This window comes from Aphelocoma coerulescens, unplaced genomic scaffold, assembly GCF_041296385.1.
Source record: "Aphelocoma coerulescens isolate FSJ_1873_10779 unplaced genomic scaffold, UR_Acoe_1.0 HiC_scaffold_94, whole genome shotgun sequence".
Taxonomy (NCBI): Eukaryota; Metazoa; Chordata; class Aves; order Passeriformes; family Corvidae; genus Aphelocoma; species Aphelocoma coerulescens.
This window is the reverse complement of record NW_027184076.1, coordinates 421,380-447,413: the sequence shown is the minus strand read 5'-3', so window position 1 is coordinate 447,413 and position 26,034 is coordinate 421,380. Positions and strand designations below refer to the sequence as shown.

Below are 26,034 nucleotides of genomic sequence, written 5' to 3'. Positions count from 1 at the left end.
CTGCAAATGCCATTGCCCGTTCTGCCTCAACTACAAGCACAATGGCTGGGCAAAAACCGGCCAGTGTGCCGTATTGCAAAGGCAGTGTGGTCTGGAGAGGATGAATGAAGAAGAGCCTGCCCCACTGACAAACCATACCAAAGAAGCCGTAAGTGTCACTTTCCACCTTTAAGGAACAATGGACAATTGAGAAAGAAATCTTGAGCTTCCCGACAGGGTGAGAAAGAAAGGAATCTTACAGATGAGTTGGGGTTTCAGAAACTTTATTTATTTAGAATCCTACTCTACAATCCTATTCTGCAATCCTACTCTACAATCCTACTCTACAATCCTCATCTAAGCTGGTCATGGAGAAAATAGTCCTGAATGGATGGATTGCCACTGCAATCTTTTCTCCTCCTCCTTCCACTTCTTCAGTGACTCGATCAGTGGCACCAGGCTGGATGCAGGCTTGGCTGATGTTACAAATGGATGCTGCCCAAAGGAAAAAAACAACCAAGAACAATGAACCATGACTTTCCGAGCTCAGTGCTTCAAAGGCAGGGGTAATATTTTTAAATGAAAAGGGGATTTACTCCGAGTAGGTCTAAGGAGCATAGTGCAACAGTGGCACAGGTTGTCCTGAGAGCTGGTAAGTGTCCCTTCCCTGGAAACATTCCAGGTCAGGTGGGAAGGGGCTCTGAGCAGCCTGATCTCTTTCAAGATATCCCTGCTCATTGCAGGCCACATGGATCAGATGGCCTTGACAGGTCCCTGCCAGCCCAGCCCAGGATTCCTCACCATTTTCATTTGGAAAGCACCAAGAGTGAAGATGAGGAGGAAGGGGGCTCAAATCTGATGCCTTGGGCTTCAGTGGAGGAGGAGCCCATCCTCGGACACTGTTTGACCTGCAGCCCCTTTGCATTTTACCTGCAGGAGCTCCTTGGCAGACCAGCGCCGCTCCTCCTTTGTCTGCAGGCAGCAGTTCAGGAAGTGACGCATAGAAGCCGAGAACAGGTTGGGCTGCCGCAGCTGTGGGGTCCCTCCTAAGGCTATCAGGAGTTCAGCCTGGAGAAAAAGGAAACACAAGACTCCACCTGCTTCTTTTGATGCCTTAGGTTTTAACTTTTCTATTTTTCAATTCCTGTACTGCCTAGTGTGTAGCTCAGAAGTTTTGTGTGGCCTGTTAGCTACTGTTCTCTCGTGCTAGTTAGACATAACAAAGCCTCTCTAGGTTTGCTCTCCAAGGACACTCCGATTGTCCCAGGGCCCAAAATGTGTGAACTCAAAGCCTCTGAAGAGGGGCAAACTTGGGCTAATTACATCATTAACTGGGCTCATAATTGGAGAATTAACCCTGCTATGGAAATGGACCAAGCTTACAAAACTGTGAAGAACTCATGACCCAGGGTCCATCTTGGATGTAGCCTTTTGACTGCCCAGGCTGTATCTTTGAAGGCCATTCAAATAAATACCTATTTTGATTCTCTTATTCTTGTCTAGTCTCTGGTTTTAGGTAGCCACTCCAGGCATCAGTTTCAAGTCTGTAAATGCTCTCCCAGAGCCCCTTGTTTAAGCTCAACTCTGCAGTGGCAATTTCTGCCTTGGCAGAGAGGCAGAGATGACTTTCCTATACCAACAAAAAACCCAAACCCCAAAGCAGCCACAGCTTTTCCAGCATCCAGCGGAGCTTGCCTTGGCAGCTGATTTGATTGGCTGACCTAGTTAGGGGCAACTACATCAGCAAAAGCACGTTTTGCTTCTCTGAAGATTCCCACCAGCTTGACAGGCAGTTTGGAAGAGGGACTTTGCTCTAACTGTTTTCAAGCATTATTATAGAAAAGGGAGTTATTGCTCAGGTAAGGAAAGAAACATTTGGAACCTCGCGTTCAACACAGACACGTTAAGATGCATGCAGAAAGGTCTTGGGATGAAAATGCCTGTTTGGGCACACAGGAGCCACCTGCAGCTCTGTCTCGCAGCAGTCTGCAAGTTCCAGCTTCTCTGATGTGGCAAAAGAAAATCTTTTCGCGGTCAAATCAGCAGAAGGAGAAATGCCATCCCTATGGTAACCCTCTGCTCCTCTGGATACTCAAGTCAATGCATTAAAGATGTGCCCATCCCAGAAAGTGCCAGGTAACAAATGGGAGGTTTTGGCAGGCTCTCCATGTCACCAGGCTGCAGCTTGGTCACGTGGAGAACGTGGCTTGGGCTATGACAGAAATATGGTCACTAAGTGTTTCAGCAACACTGCACAAGAAGCAGAAGACACTATGTGGCCTTTACACCCTCATGCCCAGGTTTTAGGCAAGTGACAAGAAACCGTACAGGGAGTGCAGTTCTTCTCTAGAAAAGCACTGTTTTAGAAACTTTGTTGGTTTGGGTTTCTTTCCTTCTTTTCTGGAAATGTAACACCAGCTCTGAGATGTGTGTTTTGTGTTATTAGAGACCTCTACACAGACAGATGAGCTGGAACACCTTAAAACCTAAAGGAAAGTGTTGCCTGAGAATGGAGAGTGTTTGCATGTGGTAGGGCCTGAGTTCCCCCACTGATGCAACCAAAACTACAGCAGATGCTGATGTGCTGCAGGGCCATTTTTAGAAGGGGACCTTGGTGGAAGCAGTGCCAGCAGACGGCAATGGGATTTTTTCTGATGGAGGACAGAACACAGGATAGGTGAAAAAGACAGAGGGATCAGTGAGTATTTGCTCCTTACCAAGGAAGGACTTTCATTCCAGTGAGGAGCTTCTCGTTCCACCATTTCGATCCCCACAATTCCAAGAGACCATATGTCCACTTTGGGGCCATATGGTTGACCTAGCACAACCTCAGGCGCCATCCACCAAGACGTCCCGACCACTGAGCTCCTTAGATTCTGCTCAGGGGTGAGCTGAGCAGAGAGGCCAAAATCAGCTGAGGAGAACAAAAAAGTTCTGTACAATTAGGAAACCAAGCAAAAGAACTCCCCACTGTAAGTCTGAGAAAGCGCTGTTGAATCTCCTGGATATCCGTCCCTGCTCTGTTTCCTCAGGACTTTAGCCAAGGAAACACGGAAGTGGCTGCTTTTATAATTTTTTAATCCTGCCCCCAGAAGTGGCTTTTATTCCCTGGAACCTTTAGATTGTAGCTCCCTCCCTCTGGAAGGGACACCCACAGACCCAAACCAGTGCCACTCTGGACTGCTTTTTCCTCGCCATACCTCTGTGCACGTTGCAACTGTGCCTTCAGCTCGCTGCAGGGGTCCCTGCACTGCCAGCAGCACCACTTTGGGGGAACTGGCAGTCACTCAAAAGCAGCCCCAAACCCCACATGCCCGGAACGCTCTGCCTGGCCAAGAATATACCAACCCAGCTTGACAGAGCCGTCAGTTCTGAGAAGGATGTTGCTGCTCTTCACATCTCGATGGATGACATGGTTTGAGTGAAGAAAATCCAGTCCTTGCAGGCACTGAGAGAGAAAACAGAGACAGGAGGATAAAAATGAGTGGTGTGATTTGAGCCCACAAGAAAGGAAACAGCTCTAAAAGATTCCCTTTCCAGGGGAATAGAGTGTAATGGCAGAACACAGAGCCATTGAGAGGAAGAGCTTGCTGCTCCAACACTACCTTTCTAAGGGAAGGCACGTCAGCTTTTGAGAGAGCCAACGGGAATTGCTGTTCTAGACTGTCCTCTGCAAAGCAGCCAGAATGACTGCTGCTGCAGTGGATGTGCTTTCTTCATCCAGAGGACAAGCAAGGCTTTGCCAAGAAAGAAAGAGTCCCTCCCTTTGCTGTGAAGCGGCTCACTTTTGGGTGGGAGGCTGCATGGCAAAGGTTTTCTTGCTGGCCTCAGCACAGACTTGGAAGTATCACATGAGTCGCCTTTCAGAAGCAAACAGCATTTTGGGTGCACTACTACCCTTTTCAGCTGAGGACTCTGAGAAATGAGTCCCTTTTACCATTAGTTTCCAATTCTGCTACCAGCACCTTTGCTTTTACAGGCAAGGAATGCCGTGCAGACAGGCTCCAGGCAAGCATTCAGAGAGGCAAGGTGGAGAACAGCAACTACAAATACAAGAGACAGAGTGAGAATGCAACAGCAGGAGATAAGAGTACAAGAACAGAGTACAGGGAGTGCAGGCACACTGCCACGCAGTTCCCCTGCTTCCCCATAGCATAGCAGCCACACAGAAGCAAAGTTTGGCACATGGAATCCCTCCAGTTCTCAGCCCCTGTTTCCCAGACAATCCTGCCCAAGCCCTCGGAAGCACAGGTGGGATCCCTGACCTCCCGACTGACGGCTGCCATCTCATCTTCAGATATGTACATCTCATTGATGGCATCTCTCAGAGTGCCTCCATCCATGTACTCCATCACCAGCCAGACTTCATCATCCACAAGGTAGCTGAAAGAAGGAAATGAGGCCATGGAGATGAACGTGCATGGCTACGCCACTGTTTGGAAAAGACAACGATTGATTCTTGTTTCCAGGTCCCTTTGAAACGAGAACAGACTCAAAGGAATAGACGTTCCCTCTAGGCTGTGCAGCGATTGCAGTCTGTGCTGTGTCAAGGAGAAAGGCACAGCTGTGAAAAAGGAGATGTCTTAGATGGCCAGCAAGTGAAAAACGCAGTTTACTAACAGCCCAGATAAAAAGCTGTCACACATGGTGTTTATGGAAAAAAAGCACCTAGTCTTCCTGGCATGCCCAGCAATGGAAAAGAGGGGCTGCAGTCCAAGGGAAATCCTCTCTCGGATGGCTCATTAGCATTTAAGACTCTTGAGAAAAATCAAGCCCCAAGACAACGTGGTGGCAGTGAACTTAGAGGGTATTGACTTCGTAAGATAGCACTGGTGCAGGCTTTTGAAGAATTGTCAAACGATGTGTGCCAGGGAAGACTAATGCAGACAAAATGCACTCTCTTCCCATCCATTGGAGATGAGAAGAGAAATAATAATTGATCAGTAATTAATGGCTCTATTTTCTGCCACAGACCAAAGTGGGTTTTTGACCTCTCATGCTTGCAGTAGGTAAACAAACATTCATGGGATAAGACCACGACCACTCACCTGTCTAAATAGTTGACCAGGTTGGGATTCCTATTCATCTTCATGATCATGAGTTCATTGACAGTTACTTCCTTCCTCCTCAGTCCTTGCAGACTAATTTTCTTTATGGCCACCTAAAATGACAATGACAATCAGTACCTTGAGAAGTTGGTGGCACGAGACCACAACACACACGGAGCGAGTGATTTTGGAATGACACAGCTGAGCTGTGCCAAAGTGCCTTGTGATTAGACACTGGAGTAATTAGGAACTGACATTCCAACAGCCCATTTCTCCGCTCCCTTGTGGGCCAGAAACAGGACACATGGCCACTGACGTTTTGCCTTGTCCACTTGGTAACAATGGTGTCAACTATCACCCACAAAGCTCTGCCCACACTCTCTGCTGCTCTGCCTGGGATCCAGAGAAGTAATCCAAGCCTTGCTACTCTATGGATACATCCTGGGCTATAAGCAGGGCTTAGGGCTTTTAGGGACGCCTTGCAGATCCCTCCCTACGTGCAGTTCCCAAGTGCAGCACTGCAGGTTGCTAAGGAACTACCAGTAAGGTTCAGATGTGTTTGCTGGCAGCCAGAAATGAGAATTCAGGACTCTGAAGCTGTAGCCACAAGAAAGCAGTGAGATGCTCTAAGGCACCACCTTTGTTTTAGCCACTGAGAGTGAGTGAGCATTTCCTTCTCCAAAAGGAACCACTGCTCTCTTTGCCTTCCTTCTGGCAGCTGAGAAGGACAACGACTGTCCCAAATGTATTTTGCAGGCTGGCACCAGTCTGTGCTTCTTGTGCCTTTGCAGCACAGCTCTCGCGGTGACCCAAAGCTCCAGCCACAACTCACACCAGAGGGGAAAGCCCTCAAGAGCTGCAGAATCTGCAGGGACTGTTGACATTTACCTCTCCTCCTGTGGCAGTGTCGAATGCTCTACAAACTTCTCCGAAACCCCTAGAAACAAAACAGCAGCAAAGAAAGGAGAAGCTGTTTAGATCTTGGCGTGAAAGCCAGCCCGGACAGGAGATCTCTGCTCTAAGTGCCTAAAACCTGCAGGAGGCATGAGGGCTCTGCCAGAGGGCACATGATGCATTTTCCTCTCCAGTGCATGGGCACTGGGCCTGTTCCTGAAGCTTTGGGCTTTAGTCCCTCAGCTCAAAAAGAGAGCTTATTCTTTCATCTTGAGTTTCCGTTTCTAAACTGTGTGGTTCTAATCCTGACCACCGAGTATTTCCTTCAGCAACCTCTTGGAAAGAACTGTTCCTGAGAACTGTTATCTGACAGCTACCAGGGGCTAGGCTTCTCTTTCAGGCAAGCAAGATTCTCCTTTCATTAGTGTGGCCGTATGATTTTGAGACATACAAAAATGCTAAGGAAATTAACACACAGCTGTCCCACACTTGAGAGACAGGAGATCTTCCAGCTCCTGTTCCTTGCTGCAGGCAAGACCGTGGCAGCATGGAGATGTCTTTGACAATGCCTTCTGACCACACTTACAAATTCTGACCAGCACTGAGAGATGGGTCAATCTAAGCCCAGTGTCTGAACATGTTTGCAGCTTGCCTGACTTGACACTTGATAGATATTCCACCAGCAGAACAGCCGGCCCATGGTTTTGTAGAAGAAACTGTGGTTGGACTCACCCACTGCCGATATTTTCCAGTTCAGTGTATTTCATCACTGGATTTTCCATGCTCACCATTTTCCCTGAGGGAAACAAAGTGCAAGATGCTCACTTGAAAGCAGAGATGCCACCTTCCAGGAGATACAAAAGGCAGCCCCACTCTCTGGGGCTCTGAGCCTTTTGTGGTCATCTGGGTAACAACAACAACAGCGACGAGAACCACAACAGCAACAGCAACAGGCCAGGCAGCTCTGCAGCACAGATGGCCAGCACTGAGACTGATTTTCTACAGTCCTCTGAAGAGATCTCTTGAGAGGAAACAAAGCACAGAGAGATGCATTCGCAGGAGAGGATGGCATCTTGCCAAAGGAATGCCTTTCTTTTTGTAAACCAGAGCAGCTCACATTGTGACCAATACCAACGGGGCTTTCCGCATCAGGATGCTCAGCCTTTATGGGCAGGCTGAGTTCAAAGATGCCCTTGCCCGTGTCCCATGTGAAGAACCACACTGCTTGTCTTCCCCCTGACTGCGCGGATCAGTCGCTGGCATTGGACTCGCCCTCTCAGCTCTGCACACGTCCCCGCCTTCCCAGCTCGGCACAGCGGCCACGGGCAGCAAGGACAGCAGTGCTCCTCGGGTGCCGGCGTGGCACGGACAGCTGCCCAGAGGAGATGCTGAGCCTCTCGTGAGTCCAGGCCGTGCCATGCAGAAGCCGGCCCAGACGAGGGGCTGCTGCCTCCTGGCAGCTCCGCGCTGCAGCGGCCGGGCAGCAGCAGGACTCTCTCAGCTGAGGAAGGCTCCAGCCTCTGCAGTCGCAGCGGCCGTCAGGGGCAGGGCAGGTACCACAGCAGGGCTGGGAAGGCCCAAGGATGAGCACTGACAAGCACTGGGAAGAAGCCACAGCCAGACCGAGCCCCGTTCCAAGCTCTTGCCCCCTTTCAGGACACAAGAGGATTGGCTTTGAGATCAGACACACCGAGGTGCACATCAATGCCCTTCTTGTCCCAACAGGTGATGGTAGACACAGAGTCAACTGGGCTCTGTTCTCAGCCCCCCCAGGTCTTACCTGAGAGCACAGCACTGGCAGCTGTTATGGGCAGGAAGCAGATTCAATGGGCTGTGCTGCAGAATCACAAAGGGCTTCATGTGTTTTCCTAGAGAGTGAGCTGTGCAGGGCTTGGGCCAACGGGTGGCATTCTAACAGTCACGGGAATGACTGGGAATCAGGGATGAAAAAGTGCCACGGATCTGAGGGATAGACAGTGGATGGGCTGGAGGCTCACTCCTGAGAAATGCCTGCAGTGCAGTTTTACCTGACCACGCCACATCAATGTGTCTCTTGGACACATCCTTATAAGCATGAAACTAGGATATTAAATAGGGATTGTTATAAAAGTATCTGCTTTTTCTTTGGGGACATGTGGAAAACACCTCTTGCTCTCAATTTGTGCTGTCACTTGATGTTTTTTCAAAGAAGTGGTCATTGGCAAAAACGTTGCATTGTCATAAAAACCAACTGTAGATGTAGTAGTGGAATAGTAACAGTCATCAAAATTACACCAATAAGACACATGAGGAAGAAGAGCTCCTTCAGGATGGAGAAAAAACAACTTCACCAGAAAAAAAAAAAAAAAGGCCCAAACCAAACACACAAAAAAACCCCAAAACAACAAACCACCAACCAAAATCCTTACAAACCCACCAAAAGACAAAACTCCAAAACCAAACAATTTCTGCGAAGGTCTTTTGCTCTGATGAATGCTGAGAAATCAGGAGTCTAAGGAGAATTTAGGAAGCCAAATATTCCGTTCAGTTTGGCCACTAGCACAGAGGACTTGCCTAGATCATTTGCTAGGTCACAGCTGATGCAGGAACAATCCCTGCTTCTGCCTTCAGCAGAGAGGGAAGCTCAGGCAAAGCCAAGGCAGTCTGAGCTGTGCTCAGAGGCAGCAGGAACACCCAGAGCACTCCCTCGCTGCCTCGAAGCACAGCACTTCCTGTGAGGAGTCCTAAATGTCCCTGTGACAGCAAACTGCGGAGCAACATTTGGCACAGCTATGCTGACACATGCACACAATACACTGTCCCTCACACAAGAAATACACAAGACGTACTCAGTAGCTCCAGGAGGTCATCCTCCATCTCCTGTTGATGGGAAGAAGCTGTGTTGGTGTTGGAGCTGAGCAAAGTGCCCGGGCTCCACTTCTCAGGCTGGGGTGCAAAGGCTCCTTTAGACAATGCTGCTGCTGCTGCTGCTGCAGGAGCAGGTTCCATGCGAGAGCCTGTGTAGATCTGAGACAAGAAATGAGGTTGTGTCAGAAAGTGTGGCTGGCAGAGATTGCCCTGGGATCCCATTTCAAATGCAGGCCCAGAGGAAGATGCTGTCAGCCACATGCAGGGCTCTTAAAATGGTTTTTTTTGCATGTCCACTTCTCAAACCGGATGGGTCAAAACCAAAGGCTGATTTTACTTGAGTTCATGGCCAGATTCCTGTTCCATTCTCATGGATTTTCTGAAGGATGACTGCTGCAATGACTATTCCACTTCCTCCCAAGCACTCTTTTCCCCCTCCAAGGACTATGGACACACTTGCATCTCCTTGTTCTAATGTTCTACCTCCTCCCATGGAGTCCTCTTTTCCTCCACCATCTTCGGGACGGGCTCAAGCTGCAGCAGGTCCGGCTGGGACAGTTCCTGTGCCCCACGCCAGCCTTGGGGCTCTTTGTGGCCAATCACTTGCTGGAAGTCTTTGCAGGCTGCCAGCTGAGATGTCCACACTTCCACCTCAAGTCAAACACAACAAAGCAGTCAGACACTACAGCTTATCCCTGTCAGCCGTGGGTCAGCGACTGTGAGGAAAGGGAAAGAACAGGTTCACAAGGGATACAGACAGCTTGTTTCAAGATCCATCAGGGTCACCAAGCTGACCTGCAAAAACACCTCAAGAAACAAGGAGAGCAGGAACAGGCCAGCAGGAATCCATTTGGATGACTGCTGGCCAAAAGGCCAAAGGACTAGTCACACTGTCCAGGGCAGCAGCTGAGATTCAGCAGCCCAGGACGTGTCCTTCAGAGTGGCTGTGATAGAGACCACAGCAGGATGGCACTCAGAGACATCACCCCACCCGCCTGCTGCTCTGCAGAGGAAAAGCAAGAAGGGCAGAAACCACCAGTTTGGTGACTGCAGCGGCTCTCTCTGTTTCACTCACTCGCTTTTGTAGAGCCTCATGCTTTTGGAGTAGAAGATTAATTTCCTCTCGGATGATTTTCAGTCCTTCACCCAGCCTCTTCTCCCTTGCCTTGATCCTAGCCTCAGTTTCCTGCAGCTCTGCCTGCAGCTCTTTGTCAATGTTCTGCAAGGAAGCAGAGAGAGGATGTCTCACGAGTGGAGTGGCTTCAGCTCTTACACTCACCTGCTCTTGTAGATCGCTCCTGTGCTGATGGAGATTCTTCTCCTCTTGGATGCTTCTGATGTCTTCCTTGCTCCTCCTCTTTGCTGCCTTGATGTCACTCTTGGCTTCGGGCAGCTCTGCTTGTGGCTCTGCCTTGATGTTCTGTACACACAAATGCAAAGCAAGTGACTGGCAGCTGCCATCAGGCTCAGCTTTTTCCTCTTTCAGCCTCAAAATCACATTCATTCAGCCCCTCCCTTCTGCTTCCCTACCCAGCTCTGCTTCCATTGGAACCCTCCCATCCCAGCACTGGGCTCTGCAGATGACAAGGCTCTGTGCTTTCAGTGCCTGTGGGACTCCTGGCCTCCTCAGTCCCAAGAGCTCCGTTTTATGTCCCTGTTCCTGCCCTTCACTCTGTCACCTGGCTAAGCAGGCTCACCTGGCCATTCTCTTGTGCCTCTTCCACCTGCTGCCTGAGCTGCTGCAGCTGCTCTCGGGCTGGGAACAGCTCTCGCCGAGTCTGGCAAGGCATCTCTGATAGAGCAATCTGCTCATGCTCTTTCTCTAGAAGGAGCTGCACAGAAAGCAAGAGAAGATGGCTTTCAACTTCCCATAAAATATTTATGGGGCAGGACTCAGAGACTGATGGGCTCGCACATTCCCAAAGCAATGTGCTGCTGCTCTCCCGGGTCCTTCTCTGCCCACGGGGAGGCACAGATTCCAAAGTGACACTGGCACTACAGTCAGGCTCCATCTGGGACTGAAGCTCCAACAGACTCTTAGGCATCTGACAAGGGAACGTGGGGCATTTCTCAAGGTTCTGCTGAGGACCTCGCTCCTCTTCTGCCGTGTCCTGCTTGTCTTTCAGAAGTGACTGACACCCAGCCCTGTCCCACAGCCCCACCCTGGCTCTGCAGGTGGCTTCCTGTGGGAGCTTGCTCCTTGTGAGAGACACTTCTGGAGTTCATGTTCTCTTCAGGCCTGCACTGCCATTCCTGCCTTTCTGACATCTACACTCTTGTTACAAATCCTGGATTATTCAGGAGATGAGGATGCGAACAAAGAGCCTCCAATGGAGGTCAGAGGGCCTCTATGGCCACCTCAGTATATGGAGGAGAACCAAGGTGTTTCTTGTCCTCCCTCTTTTATCAACTGAGAATTCTGACCGGCAGTAACAGAGACCCTCAGAAGGCCCCATTAACAAATTAGCTTAGACACCCTTCAGGATGCCAGTGAAGGAAACCATGTGTCCTGTAATGCATGTTTGACCAGAGTCACCAAACCCCACCTAGAGGATGGGATTGCTCCACACCCATAGGACAGACCAAACTTTCACGGATAAACAGGGGGAGGAAAACACCTCTGAGGGGAAAAAACAACCATCTCTGGAGGGGGAAACATATCTGCCTGCTTGGGATCGCTTGATGGAACATGTCTCTCCTCCTCTCCTGAAAGGATGTCTTTAGGTGAGCTTTGCACCTCCAATTGCCTTGGAGCAGAGCAGGGAAGTTTCATTTAGATAAATAGATCGATCGATCGATCGATCGATAGATAGATAGATCTATCTCACTGTTATCATCTCTCTTTTCCTATGCTTTCCCTCACTACACACATCAACACTTGGTAGCCAGTGCCCTGATTAGCAGCAGTCCTGAACTTGCTCTCCTGTTGCTTCAATAAACCACACTCTTGGGGAACCTGGAGCAGGAAGGTCCTTCTAGAATGCGATCAGACCCAGGACACTGCACTGGGAACTGCACTCTTTGTGCATCTGTACTGGGGCAAGTTCTTCTCTTGGACTCAACCAGACTGATGATGTTAAAGTGGCTGCACTTCAGAAGTGAAGCTGAGCCCCTCCCAGCCCCTCTGACCTCAGAGGACCAGCTGGAATGCAAGGGTGTTGATTTCCTGCTGAATTCCTATACCTGGAATACAACACATTCTGCTCCCCTGGGCTGCCAAAAGGCATGGGCGCTGTTAACCTGAGAGTGATGTGCAAGGCCCTGCTGGCTGGCCGGACACCAGAACAGCTCCTTCTGCACCAATCTCCCTGCCCCAAACTACGTGTTCTCATGCAAAAACACTGCAACTTCCAAAACCGCCAGCTTGCAAGCTAAAATTCTAGCAGAATCTCGTCCAGTGCTAGAAAAGTCCAGGAAAGGTTGAGTAAAAGCACCTTTGTTTGCCGAGAAAGAAAATACAGGGAGTCTCCTCCTAGAAAACCAACAAACCAACAAACAAAAAGATGAAAGTGTCACCTACTTCAGAGCAACATCTTTGCCCCCACTCTAGGCTCCAATGCAGTTTTCAAATGCAGTTTTAAAAACAGACTTCACAACAGAAAGTATCTGCAGAAACATGGCAGCCTCGGGCTTCTGCCCCGGAAGAAGGGCTCCCAACTGCGCACTTTGCTTCTTTTGCCACACGGGAGAAGAGGGGCCCCACACAGGTCCGTGCACAACACAACCATCTCTTTGCAGCTTATCAAAAGCAAAAACACAGGCGCACTCAGAGCCCCTGTCAGCTCTGCTCCTCACTGCTCTGCCTGAAGAGGCCAAAGAACAACCTGGCAACCAAGGCACCAAAGTCCCTGACTTCAAGCAGCACCTCCCCGTCCCCAGTGTGTCTCTGAAATACTCCCAGCTCGGCCCACCCAAGAAGCTCATGTGGACAAACCACCCCAAAGCCCTTGTGTGCTCACATCAACAGCTTTTGTGCCAGCAGCTACTTGGCCAGCCTGTGCAGTGGGACACGGCTCTCCAGGCCACCGTGTCCCCCACGTGTCTGGCAAGGCTGAGAGCGGTGTCTTTGGAGCACTCCCTTCTCTGGCGACAGGGGAGCCTTCATGATTCGTGTTTGCCCCTCTTGGAATCCCAGCAAGCTGGGGCCTAAACACGACAGCTCAAAGGCCGTGTTCCAGCTCTCACTGGCTGGGGGGAATCGCTAGGTCCTGCCAGGACTCCAGCACTCAGCATCCTCGGCCACCACCAGCAAGTGCTGGCCGCTCAGAAACTTGCAGCTCTGATTTCCTCTAAACACAGCCCCAACCACAACTGGCACTTACCGGCTCAGGACGTTCAGGTTCACGTCTGATGCCAGCTGGTGATTTCCAGACATTTTTCACCCATTTGGCCCTTGCTCCAGGAGCAGAGGGAGCCAGAGGAGCGCCGGCGGTTGGTTCTGTGCCCTGTGGACAGGCAGGAGTGTGAGGGACAGGCAGTTGCCTGTCATTTCTAACCTTATCTCTATTCAGCTCTACAACCAGCTCTACTAAGGAGAAATCATAACCTTGCATAGCAATGGGATTCCAAGTGCCTCACACTAAAGTAAAATGGGCTAATTCAACAGTACTGCATATTGCTCTGAATTAGATATTGCAGCCTGGCTACTCTCAGCAAGCAACGTTCTCTCTGCAAAGCTGGGCTTTTAGTTCTGCGACAGCTCTGAAATGCAAAAGCAGCTATTACACAGCGATGCCTTTGCTATTGCTGCTGCAGACATGGAAACCTAAAACTGGATAAAATCTGTGCTAGTGCTGGAAAAGGGCAGGAAAGGTACAGCAAAAGCACCTTTGCTTGCTGGAGAAAGAGAAAATAAACAGGCCTTCTCCTCCGTGCAAACCAACAAACCAAGAGACCAAAAGACAAAAGGGTCACCTGCTGCAGTGCCTAAAGCCCTTGGGTGCAGTGAGGGGATGCTTGGCAGGGGATGCAACGGCACTTGTGGCGAGCACTGTCATGCAGGCATTTAGGGAAGTCTGCCTGAAGGTCCCGCAGGAGCCTCCCTTTCTCCAGCCTAAAGCTGCTTCAGCACCTCCTCATGGCACTTGGCCTCCACACCCTTCCCCAGCTCCCTTGCCCTTCTCTGCACACGCTGCAGCCCCTCAAGGTCTTGCTTCTTCACAGTGGCCCAGAACTGGACACAGCACTCCAGCTGCGGCCTCACTGGTGCCCAGCACAGGGAGACGGTCACTGCCCTGCTCCTGCTGCCCCACTCTTGCTGACACAGGCCAGGATGCCCTTGGCCTTCCTGGCCACCTGGCCACACGCTGCCTCACGTTCAGCTACTGTGGACCGGCACCCCTGGCTCCTTTTCTCCCACGCAGCTCCCCAGGCACAAAGTTGCACATTGACTTCAAATACAGCAGCCAGAACGGCAAGATCTCCTTCCTGTTCTTAACCCTACGAGACAGCACTCAAGGAGCTGCAGCTTTGCCCCCACTCTAGGCTCCAATGCAGTTTTCAAATGCAGTTTTAAAAACAGACTTCACAACAGAAAGTATCTGCAGAAACATGGCAGCCTCGGGCTTCTGCCCCGGAAGAAGGGCTCCCAACTGCGCACTTTGCTTCTTTTGCCACACGGGAGAAGAGGGGCCCCACACAGGTCCGTGCACAACACAACCATCTCTTTGCAGCTTATCAAAAGCAAAAACACAGGCGCACTCAGAGCCCCTGTCAGCTCTGCTCCTCACTGCTCTGCCTGAAGAGGCCAGAGAACAACCTGGCAACCAAGGCACCAAAGTCCCTGACTTCAAGCAGCACCTCCCCGTCCCCAGTGTGTCTCTGAAATACTCCCAGCTCGGCCCACCCAAGAAGCTCATGTGGACAAACCACCCCAAAGCCCTTGTGTGCTCACATCAACAGCTTTTGTGCCAGCAGCTACTTGGCCAGCCTGTGCAGTGGGACACGGCTCTCCAGGCCACCGTGTCCCCCACGTGTCTGGCAAGGCTGAGAGCGGTGTCTTTGGAGCGCTCCCTCCTCTGGCGACAGGGGAGCCTTCATGATTCACGTTTGCCCCTCTTGGAATCCCAGCAAGCTGGGGCCTAAACATGACAGCTCAAAGGCCGTGTTCCAGCTCTCACTGGCTGGGGGGAATCGCTAGGTCCTGCCAGGACTCCAGCACTCAGCATCCTCGGCCACCACCAGCAAGTGCTGGCCGCTCAGAAACTTGCAGCTCTGATTTCCTCTAAACACAGCCCCAACCACAACTGGCACTTACCGGCTCAGGACGTTCAGGTTCACGTCTGATGCCAGCTGGTGATTTCCAGACATTTTTCACCCATTTGGCCCTTGCTCCAGGAGCAGAGGGAGCCAGAGGAGCGCCGGCGGTTGGTTCTGTGCCCTGTGGACAGGCAGGAGTGTGAGGGACAGGCAGTTACCTGTCATTTCTAACCTTATCTCTATTCAGCTCTACAACCAGCTCTACTAAGGAGAAATCATAACCTTGCATAGCAATGGGATTCCAAGTGCCTCCAACTAAAGTAAAATGGGCTAATTCAACAGTACTGCATATTGCTCTGAATTAGATATTGCAGCCTGGCTACTGTCAGCAAGCAACGTTCTCTCTGCAAAGCTGGGCTTTTAGTCCTGCGACAGCTCTGAAATGCAAAAGCAGCTATTACACAGTGATGCCTTTGCTATTGCTGCTGCAGACATGGAAACCTAAAACTGGATAAAATCTGTGCTAGTGCTGGAAAAGGGCAGGAAAGGTACAGCAAAAGCACCTTTGCTTGCTGGAGAAAGAGAAAATAAACAGGCCTTCTCCTCCGTGCAAACCAACAAACCAAGAGACCAAAAGACAAAAGGGTCACCTGCTGCAGTGCCTAAAGCCCTTGGGTGCAGTGAGGGGATGCTTGGCAGGGGATGCAACGGCACTTGTGGCGAGCACTGTCATGCAGGCATTTAGGGAAGTCTGCCTGAAGGTCCCGCAGGAGCCTCCCTTTCTCCAGCCTAAAGCTGCTTCAGCACCTCCTCATGGCACTTGGCCTCCACACCCTTCCCCAGCTCCCTTGCCCTTCTCTGCACACGCTGCAGCCCCTCAAGGTCTTGCTTCTTCACAGTGGCCCAGAACTGGACACAGCACTCCAGCTGCGGCCTCACTGGTGCCCAGCACAGGGAGACGGTCACTGCCCTGCTCCTGCTGCCCCACTCTTGCTGACACAGGCCAGGATGCCCTTGGCCTTCCTGGCCACCTGGCCACACGCTGCCTCACGTTCAGCTACTGTGGACCGGCACCCCTGGCTCCTTTTCTCCCACGCAGCTCCCCAGGCACAAAGTTGCACATTGACTTCAAATACAGCAGCCAGAACGGCAAGATCTCCTTCCTGTTCTTAACCCTACGAGACAGCACTCAAGGAGCTGCAGCTTTGCCCCCACTCTAGGCTCCAATGCAGTTTTCAAATGCAGTTTTAAAAACAGACTTCACAACAGAAAGTATCTGCAGAAACATGGCAGCCTCGGGCTTCTGCCCCGGAAGAAGGGCTCCCAACTGCGCACTTTGCTTCTTTTGCCACACGGGAGAAGAGGGGCCCCACACAGGTCTGTGCACAACACAACCATCTCTTTGCAGCTTATCAAAAGCAAAAACACAGGCGCACTCAGAGCCCCTGTCAGCTCTGCTCCTCACTGCTCTGCCTGAAGAGGCCAGAGAACAACCTGGCAACCAAGGCACCAAAGTCCCTGACTTCAAGCAGCACCTCCCCGTCCCCAGTGTGTCTCTGAAATACTCCCAGCTCGGCCCACCCAAGAAGCTCATGTGGACAAACCACCCCAAAGCACTTGTGTGCTCACATCAACAGCTTTTGTGCCAGCAGCTACTTGGCCAGCCTGTGCAGTGGGACACGGCTCTCCAGGCCACCGTGTCCCCCACGTGTCTGGCAAGGCTGAGAGCGGTGTCTTTGGAGCGCTCCCTCCTCTGGCGACAGGGGAGCCTTCATGATTCACGTTTGCCCCTCTTGGAATCCCAGCAAGCTGGGGCCTAAACATGACAGCTCAAAGGCCGTGTTCCAGCTCTCACTGGCTGGGGGGAATCGCTAGGTCCTGCCAGGACTCCAGCACTCAGCATCCTCGGCCACCACCAGCAAGTGCTGGCCGCTCAGAAACTTGCAGCTCTGATTTCCTCTAAACACAGCCCCAACCACAACTGGCACTTACCGGCTCAGGACGTTCAGGTTCACGTCTGATGCCAGCTGGTGATTTCCAGACATTTTTCACCCATTTGGCCCTTGCTCCAGGAGCAGAGGGAGCCAGAGGAGCGCCGGCGGTTGGTTCTGTGCCCTGTGGACAGGCAGGAGTGTGAGGGACAGGCAGTTACCTGTCATTTCTAACCTTATCTCTATTCAGCTCTACAACCAGCTCTACTAAGGAGAAATCATAACCTTGCATAGCAATGGGATTCCAAGTGCCTCCAACTAAAGTAAAATGGGCTAATTCAACAGTACTGCATATTGCTCTGAATTAGATATTGCAGCCTGGCTACTGTCAGCAAGCAACGTTCTCTCTGCAAAGCTGGGCTTTTAGTCCTGCGACAGCTCTGAAATGCAAAAGCAGCTATTACACAGTGATGCCTTTGCTATTGCTGCTGCAGACATGGAAACCTAAAACTGGATAAAATCTGTGCTAGTGCTGGAAAAGGGCAGGAAAGGTACAGCAAAAGCACCTTTGCTTGCTGGAGAAAGAGAAAATAAACAGGCCTTCTCCTCCGTGCAAACCAACAAACCAAGAGACCAAAAGACAAAAGGGTCACCTGCTGCAGTGCCTAAAGCCCTTGGGTGCAGTGAGGGGATGCTTGGCAGGGGATGCAACGGCACTTGTGGCGAGCACTGTCATGCAGGCATTTAGGGAAGTCTGCCTGAAGGTCCCGCAGGAGCCTCCCTTTCTCCAGCCTAAAGCTGCTTCAGCACCTCCTCATGGCACTTGGCCTCCACACCCTTCCCCAGCTCCCTTGCCCTTCTCTGCACACGCTGCAGCCCCTCAAGGTCTTGCTTCTTCACAGTGGCCCAGAACTGGACACAGCACTCCAGCTGCGGCCTCACTGGTGCCCAGCACAGGGAGACGGTCACTGCCCTGCTCCTGCTGCCCCACTCTTGCTGACACAGGCCAGGATGCCCTTGGCCTTCCTGGCCACCTGGCCACACGCTGCCTCACGTTCAGCTACTGTGGACCGGCACCCCTGGCTCCTTTTCTCCCACGCAGCTCCCCAGGCACAAAGTTGCACATTGACTTCAAATACAGCAGCCAGAACGGCAAGATCTCCTTCCTGTTCTTAACCCTACGAGACAGCACTCAAGGAGCTGCAGCTTTGCCCCCACTCTAGGCTCCAATGCAGTTTTCAAATGCAGTTTTAAAAACAGACTTCACAACAGAAAGTATCTGCAGAAACATGGCAGCCTCGGGCTTCTGCCCCGGAAGAAGGGCTCCCAACTGCGCACTTTGCTTCTTTTGCCACACGGGAGAAGAGGGGCCCCACACAGGTCTGTGCACAACACAACCATCTCTTTGCAGCTTATCAAAAGCAAAAACACAGGCGCACTCAGAGCCCCTGTCAGCTCTGCTCCTCACTGCTCTGCCTGAAGAGGCCAGAGAACAACCTGGCAACCAAGGCACCAAAGTCCCTGACTTCAAGCAGCACCTCCCCGTCCCCAGTGTGTCTCTGAAATACTCCCAGCTCGGCCCACCCAAGAAGCTCATGTGGACAAACCACCCCAAAGCACTTGTGTGCTCACATCAACAGCTTTTGTGCCAGCAGCTACTTGGCCAGCCTGTGCAGTGGGACACGGCTCTCCAGGCCACCGTGTCCCCCACGTGTCTGGCAAGGCTGAGAGCGGTGTCTTTGGAGCGCTCCCTCCTCTGGCGACAGGGGAGCCTTCATGATTCACGTTTGCCCCTCTTGGAATCCCAGCAAGCTGGGGCCTAAACATGACAGCTCAAAGGCCGTGTTCCAGCTCTCACTGGCTGGGGGGAATCGCTAGGTCCTGCCAGGACTCCAGCACTCAGCATCCTCGGCCACCACCAGCAAGTGCTGGCCGCTCAGAAACTTGCAGCTCTGATTTCCTCTAAACACAGCCCCAACCACAACTGGCACTTACCGGCTCAGGATGTTCAGGTTCATGACTGACCACAGCTGGAGAGTTCTGGACATTTTTCTCCTCTTCAGCCTCTTCAGCCTCTTCAGCCTCTTCAGCCTCTTCAACCTCTTCTCCAGGAGCAGAGGGAGCCAGAGGAGAGCCTGAGGTTGGTTCTGGGCTCTGTGGACAGGCAGGAGTGTGAGGGACAGGCAGTTACCTGTCATTTCTAACCTTATCTCTATTTAGCTCTACAACCAGCTCTACTAAGGAGAAATCATAACCTTGCATAGCAATGGGATTCCAAGTGCCTCCAACTAAAGTAAAATGGGCTAATTCAACAGTACTGCATATTGCTCTGAATTAGATATTGCAGCCTGGCTACTGTCAGCAAGCAACGTTCTCTCTGCAAAGCTGGGCTTTTAGTTCTGCGACAGCTCTGAAATGCAAAAGCAGCTATTACACAGTGATGCCTTTGCTATTGCTGCTGCAGACATGAACATGGATTTTCTTTCTGCCCACCCAGCTCAGCCTCCTTACTCTACTGCCGCAGGCCAAGCTCACAGCTTTCTACACAGTTCTTAAACACCAGGAACATCAAAAGTTCCTGTCTCACTCACCTCAGGGTCAGGACTGACGAATACGCGGATCATGTGACCTGCAGTGGGAAGGGAAAATGAACCAGATGCTGTGAAAAAACCGCCTGTGAAAAAACCGCTGTGAAAAAACCTGGTTAATCCCGCAGAACAAGTCCACCCAAACAGAGAGTGTTTTCTTTTCACAATAGCCCTCCAGCAGACACAGTTCTTCCACACATCCAGCAAGAGAGCAGGACAATATTCTTGGTTGTGCCTATGCTTTGGCCTCTTTTGCCAGTAAATGAATACAAACTTGATCAAGAAAATGCAAATTGTTCTTTAACACCCAATATTTCTCTTCTGACCAACAGCTAAAGCTGCCTTTTTTATCCTCTCCTTCAGGTTCTTTTTTTATAAAAAGGTTGCTAGCACTAATTCTCATTAAGTTACTGAAAACCTGTTGCCCAGAAAACCTTCCCCCAAACCCCCCTGAGGTGTCATAGTTCTACTGGGAAACAGCCCAGGAGCAGCTCTGGGGTTCAAGAGCAGACACTCACTGTTTGGGAGTTTGCACTTCATTGCAAAAAGAATCACTATTTTAGCACTCATTAAAGGGTCGAGTTAGACAGTCAAATCTTTTAATGACAAAATTTAGAAACAAAGAAGCTTTCCCTGAATTCCAGGCACAACTGCAGAGTTCTTTGAAGGCCTTCTGAGAACACCTCCCAGGCTGCCTTTTCAAAGTTGTCCTGCTTCACCCAGCCCCCTGAGGAAATGACAGACTCGGCTGCCACAGACTCTCCCGTGGAGGGAAGGGAACCCCTGCACGTTCCCTTGCAAATGCTGCCCACACCTCCCTGGCTACAGACACCCTCTTTTGAGCTGAATGTGTTGACAGGAGCTTTACCAAAGCAGTGGCATCCTAATGGTCTTTTTGTTTCAAAATCAACTCAGTTACTAAGAAAGAGCAGGAAGCCCTACACAAGCCAGGTTGGGTTACACCCAGGGAAAACCTCTACTCACGTGTCAGGTTAGTCAGGTAATAGGCAGAATAACCAATGCCATACACAGTGCAAACTGCAGCAGCAAGTGCCTCCATGATTTTAGCACTGCTGTGCAAGTTTGCAGACTGTGCTCTAACACAAGAAAAAACAAGGCTCCTGTCAGAGTGCAGCTGCCCCCTGACAAGGCCTCAACCAGGAGGATGCTCCTGCTCTGAGCAAGCCCAAGAGCTGCTCTGACACTGAGACCTTCCATGCACCAAGGCAACCTTCTGATGACAGCACCACAACGTGGCAACCATGCCCTGACATCACAAAGCAGCTGCTCTGCGTTGGTCTGGGGATTGATGCTAAGCAACCCAAGCTTCCCTGCAGCAAACACACAATAGCCTGGGAAGTTCTCCTCTGTCACAAAGCAGCACAAAGTCCCCTCGTGGGCCAAACCCTGTTGTTCAAGGGCTCCAAGAGTAACTCAAAGAGTGCCCCAAGCACCTGCAGCCTGTACCCCAAGTGAACACTGAGATGGGACCAAAGCAAAGGAAACTAGACCAAGAAAATGGCCCAAAGCATTGCACAGATCCAGGAGAGAAGGCACTAATTGCATGACAGCTGTAATAATTCCTAACAAATCTCCCCACACATTTGCACTTTTATTGGACACGCCCTGGTCCCCTCTGTAGGTACGTCTCTGCCTCTGCCTTTCGTCCTCTTTGGAAGCAGTCGAACGGGCAGGATTTGCCCACCCGCAGGAGCTGCTCCAAGCTGGGAATGCAACTGGCAGTGCTGATTTCCAGAGGCTTCTGGCTCCCGGCTGAAGCCAAGGCCAGGAGCGGGTTGAAAGGTGCTGGCACTGCTGCTGCTCTGTGCCAGAGAGCCCCGGCTGGGAGGGCACGGTGCCCACTGCGCCGTGGGCTCTCTCTCTCCTGCCAGAGCTGGGCGCACCTGGGAAGGAGTGATGATGACTTGTGGGAAAACCAAGGGCTTTGTGGGGGCTGCATTTCTCTGCACACACCCAGGCCACCTGGGGCACAGAGCTTTGGCCCCCAGGAAAGGGAAACCAGAGGGAAACGGCTTGAAATATTTCATTTCAACCTTTTTTACTGTTCAATATAAGTGACCACAATGAAAGGTTACCAAGCAGGGATCCATCCCTGCTGCCAGCTCAGCGTTAGAAAGGAGGCGGCACTTGATTTCAGTGCTGGGTGCATGGGGAATCACTTCCCTAACACGTGCACACCCAGCAATCTCACTTACTAGTTTGTACCCATGGAACTAAGACACACTCATTACTTTGCTGAAACTCACAGGCTAAACATGACTTCAAACTATTTGACATATTTAAACCACTTGTCAGAAGTTCTTGATGTGAGAGTAGGGGTGTCCTGAGGGTCTCTGGTGGTCATTTGGGGAACATCCCCATGTGTCAGGGATAGGAGACAGATCTGAGGCCTGACATGTTTGGTCCGCAGTGTTGCACATCGACAAGATAATGCAGAAGACGACTGTATTCTTAGTTAGCGGGACTAACTTCTAGAAATGAAACTAGGTATCGGTCACCTGGTGGAACTCATCCTGGGAAAGGAGAAACAATACATAATGGAGCCATTGTTGGCATGGAGTATGGTCATGGGCCAATGTGACCTCATCTCGTAAGTTGGCCCTGGACGAAATGATGTTGAAACTGGCCACTCCTGAGGAGGAGATATAAGGTGTGCCCCGGGGGTGGAGGGGAGAGGACGACATGACGCACGCCATTTTTATCCAGGGGACGCCCTGAAGGAGTCCTGCCCTTCTGCCCCTCCCACTCAGGAGCCATGCTCTATCTCCTTCTCCTGCTCGGTGGCTTTTCCAGCAGCCAGGCGCCGGTATGTATTTCTTGCTAACGTGACTACTAAAATTCATTTGCTTTGCAATTCTAACTGGGTCTTGAGTTCTCTGGGCATGGGCGTCCTCCTGAACCCGTAACACCCATTCCTCAAATTCTCCTCTGATGGTCATTTACACCTTCCTTCCCTGGGAATTGAACACAACATTTCATCACTGCACCCTGCAAGTGCTTTTGCTGCGTGAAGCCACATTGCATCTTTCTTTCCCAAAGTAATAAAGAAAACACAAATTGCCTACTGAAAGCCTTCTGCTCCCTTCCAAATCAGTTCACTACTCAAGCACAAGCCTCAGGCACATCCCCGATTCCCTCTGAGAGAGGAAGTAATATTTTGCTGCAGCCAAAAGGGGTTTAGGTCAAAGAATGAAAATTGCTGGATGTATGTTGGATTTATGGTTTGGAGCTGTTCTAGTTAATTTGCTGGGTGTTGCTGTGAGCTGGGAGAGGGGCAGGGTTGAAGACCTGACTAAAAAGGAAGTAGGATGGGAGGGGAGGGGACAGAAAAGAAGGTGGTCAGGAGAGCACCTAAGTTTCTTAGTACCCACCCATTGGGAAAGGGGACAGGGACCGTCCCGGCTGGGAAAGGGTCTAAAAAGCAGCCATTTTCTTAGAGGGGGGGTGTGTTGAGCTCTCGGGGAGGGAGGCACACACCCGGCTCAACGGAATCGTTACTCATAAGCAGTTTTCCTTTGCTTCGACGACTTTGTTACCATTTAATTGTATCCAAAAGTGAGTTCATTTTTAACACCTCTCTGCCAGCAACTCAGAGCTGCGTGGTGCACTGCTTGCTGTGCCCTGGAGAGCACAAAGCAGGCTGGCCTGGTGGCCCCGAATATTTCTGCAGAACGCTCTGCATTCCACACCTTTGCTCTGACTCAGTGCAGAACTGCTTCCTCCCCGAGCTGTGTGAGGCACTGGCTCCTGCAGATCTGACCTGACGAGCTGTCGCTGCCTCCCGTTGGCCTCGGTGCCCCTGGCAGAAGTGCCGTGCCTGAAGGACGCTGCCCCGTGCTCGAGCCTGCGGAGCAGCCCGGCTCCCTCCCGCTGTGCCCAGGCTGCTGCACACACTGCTAACCTTTCCCAGGACTTCCAGGGCAGCCGGCAGAAGAGTAGCAATCCTCAGCCGGGGCACCAGCCCTCGGCTGTCTTTTGCCTTTCTCTCCTCCTGGGCTGCCTCCAGACGGCCAATGGCACCAGTCTGCGCTGTGCCCAGCACGGCTACGCTTCCCTCGGGAGCAGCCAGCTGCCGCTTTGGCTCTGAGATGGGACGATGTGCCCGCTCCCAGGAAGAGGCACCCAGTGCCAGGCTGCTGCCTCTTGCAGCTCCAAGGGCCTCCTGCCAGCCTGCCTCTGCCCAGCCTCAGGCTGCTCTGGGCTCTGCGTGGGCTCTGCTGGGGCTCCGGCCTGGGCAGGGCCGGGCCGCTCTCACCTCACGCTCGCTGACAGCTCTGCCTCAGACGAGACCTTTCAGAGCACCCTCGCTGAGCTTTCTGCTTTCTCAGCTGAGCAAGACTCTCCCCGAGCCAAAGAGATTGCACTTAGGGATACAAATCCAAGTGGCAGAAACCCCAATGCTCTCGAGTCACAGCTCAACACCTACATCTGCACAGGATGTCTTGGCTGCACAACTCCTCCTCTGCTTTTGCCTGCAAATGCCATTGCCCTTTCTGCCTCAACTACAAGCACAATGGCTGGGCAAAAACCGGCCAGTGTGCCGTATTGCAAAGGCAGTGTGGTCTGGAGAGGATGAATGAAGAAGAGCCTGCCCCACTGACAAACCATACCAAAGAAGCCATAAGTGTCACTTTCCAACTTTAAGAAACAACGGACAATTGAGAAGGAAATCTTGAGCTAAATCACAGGGTAAAAAGGAAGGAAATCTTCCAAATGAGTTGAGGTTTCAGAAACTTTAATTATTTGCCATCCTTCTCTACAATCCTACTCTGCAATCCTACTCTACAATCCTACACTAAGCTGGTCATGGAGAAAACAGTCCTGATGTGATTGTCACAGTCTTTTCTTCTCTTTCCACCTCTTCACTGAAATAATGAGTGGTGCCCGGCTGGACGCAGGCTTGGCTGATGTTACAAATGGATGCTGCCCAAAGGAAAAAAAAAAAACAACCAAGAACAATGAACCATGACTTTCCAAGCTCAGTGCTTCAAAGGCAGGGATAATATTTTTAAATGAAAAGGGGATTTACTCCGAGTAGGTCTAAGGAGCATAGTGCAACAGTGGCACAGGTTGTCCTGAGAACTGGTAGGTGTCCCTTCCCTGGAAACATTCCAGGTCAGGTGGGAAGGGGCTCTGAGCAACCTGATCTCTTTCAAGTTGTCCCTCATTGCAGGGACTGCTCATTGCAGGCTGTTTGGACCAGATGACCTTTACAGGCTCCTACCAGCCCAGCCCAGCCTAGGATTCCTCACCATTTTCATTTAAAAAGAACCAGAAGTGGAGATGAGGAGGAAGGGGGCTCATCTTATGCCTTGGGCTTCAGTGGAGGAGGAGCCCATCCTCGGACACTGTTTGACCTGCAGCCCCTTTGCATTTTACCTGCAGGAGCTCCTTGGCAGACCAGCGCCGCTCCTCCTTTGTCTGCAGGCAGCAGCTCAGGAAGTGGCGCAGCGAAACTGAGAATAGCTTGGGCTGCTGCAGCTTTGGTCTCCCTCCTGTGGCTATCAGGAGTTCAGCCTGGAGAAAAAGGAAACATGAGGCTCCACCTGCTTCTTTCACATCTGTAAATGCTCTCCCAGAGCCCACTCTGCAGTGGCAATTTCTGCCCTGGCAGAGAGGCAGAGATGACTTTTCTATACCAACAAAAAACTCAGACCCCAAAGCAGCCACAGCTTTTCCAAGAGTCAGCAGAGCTTGCCTTGGCAGCTGATTTGATTGGCGGACCTAGTTAGGGGCAACTACATCAGCAAAAGCACGTTTTGCTTCTCTGAAGATTCCCACCAGCTTGACAGGCAGTTTGGAAGAGGGACTTTGCTATACTAACTATCTATACTATCTCTAAGGATTATTACATGAGAAGGATCTCTGCAGTTCTTGTTGGTCCCTTAAGCGCAGCTTCCATTAAACAAAACTCATCAAGCTTTTTATCCTCTTCTTGAAAACAATGGTAATTGGAAGAAAAGACAGGAAATCCATCCGATTTTCCTCAGGTAAGGAAACAAACAGTTGAAATTGTTGGTGTGACCCAGCCCACTGCGGGGCTGGGGCAGCGTGATGCCAATCAATCCCAGCTGTCATGGGTTAGCAAAGCATAATCCCAGAAGTGATGCTCTTGCAAAGGGGTGCTTACAGCTTCCTCTGTGACCTGACAGAGCCTATCAGCTGGCCAGTTTGAATATGGACAATTCTTGAAGCCACTAAAAATTGTGGCCTCTGTGATCCACACTTAAGGATAGACACACCCCAGGCAGAGCCCTCTCTCGTTTCTGCTGCTGGGACAGGAGGCTGTGGGCCCTGTGCGGGGGCCCAGCGGGCCCAGCCCAGGCCCTGCTCGGGCCAGGCCGGGCCGCGCCACAGCCATCCTGGAGCCGGTGGGCCCTGTTCCACCCGCGGAACACCCCCACAGCCCTGCTATGGGCAGCCGGAGCAGCCCGGCTCCCCCTCTCCAGTGCGGCCAAGATTCAGCTGAAGCTGCCCTGCTGTCCGGCAAAAGATCGTGTGACCAACAGCGATAAGCGAAATTCCAGC

At 51.4% G+C, this 26,034-nt stretch overlaps 1 protein-coding gene across 1 annotated transcript; it reads right to left on the bottom strand.

The window, feature by feature from the left end:
- Positions 1–262: 262 nt before the first annotated feature.
- On the bottom strand, positions 263–20,703 carry LOC138102622 (serine/threonine-protein kinase PAK 3-like). Its single transcript, XM_069000338.1, is given in 13 exon segments — positions 263–474; positions 910–1,047; positions 2,697–2,893; positions 3,328–3,427; positions 4,245–4,362; positions 5,028–5,140; positions 9,844–10,188; positions 10,466–10,600; positions 18,893–18,961; positions 18,998–19,051; positions 19,489–19,526; positions 20,470–20,592; positions 20,595–20,703. Coding segments are annotated over 13 exon segments (1,668 nt in total). The 3' UTR covers positions 263–345.
- Positions 20,704–26,034: the final 5,331 nt, after the last annotated feature.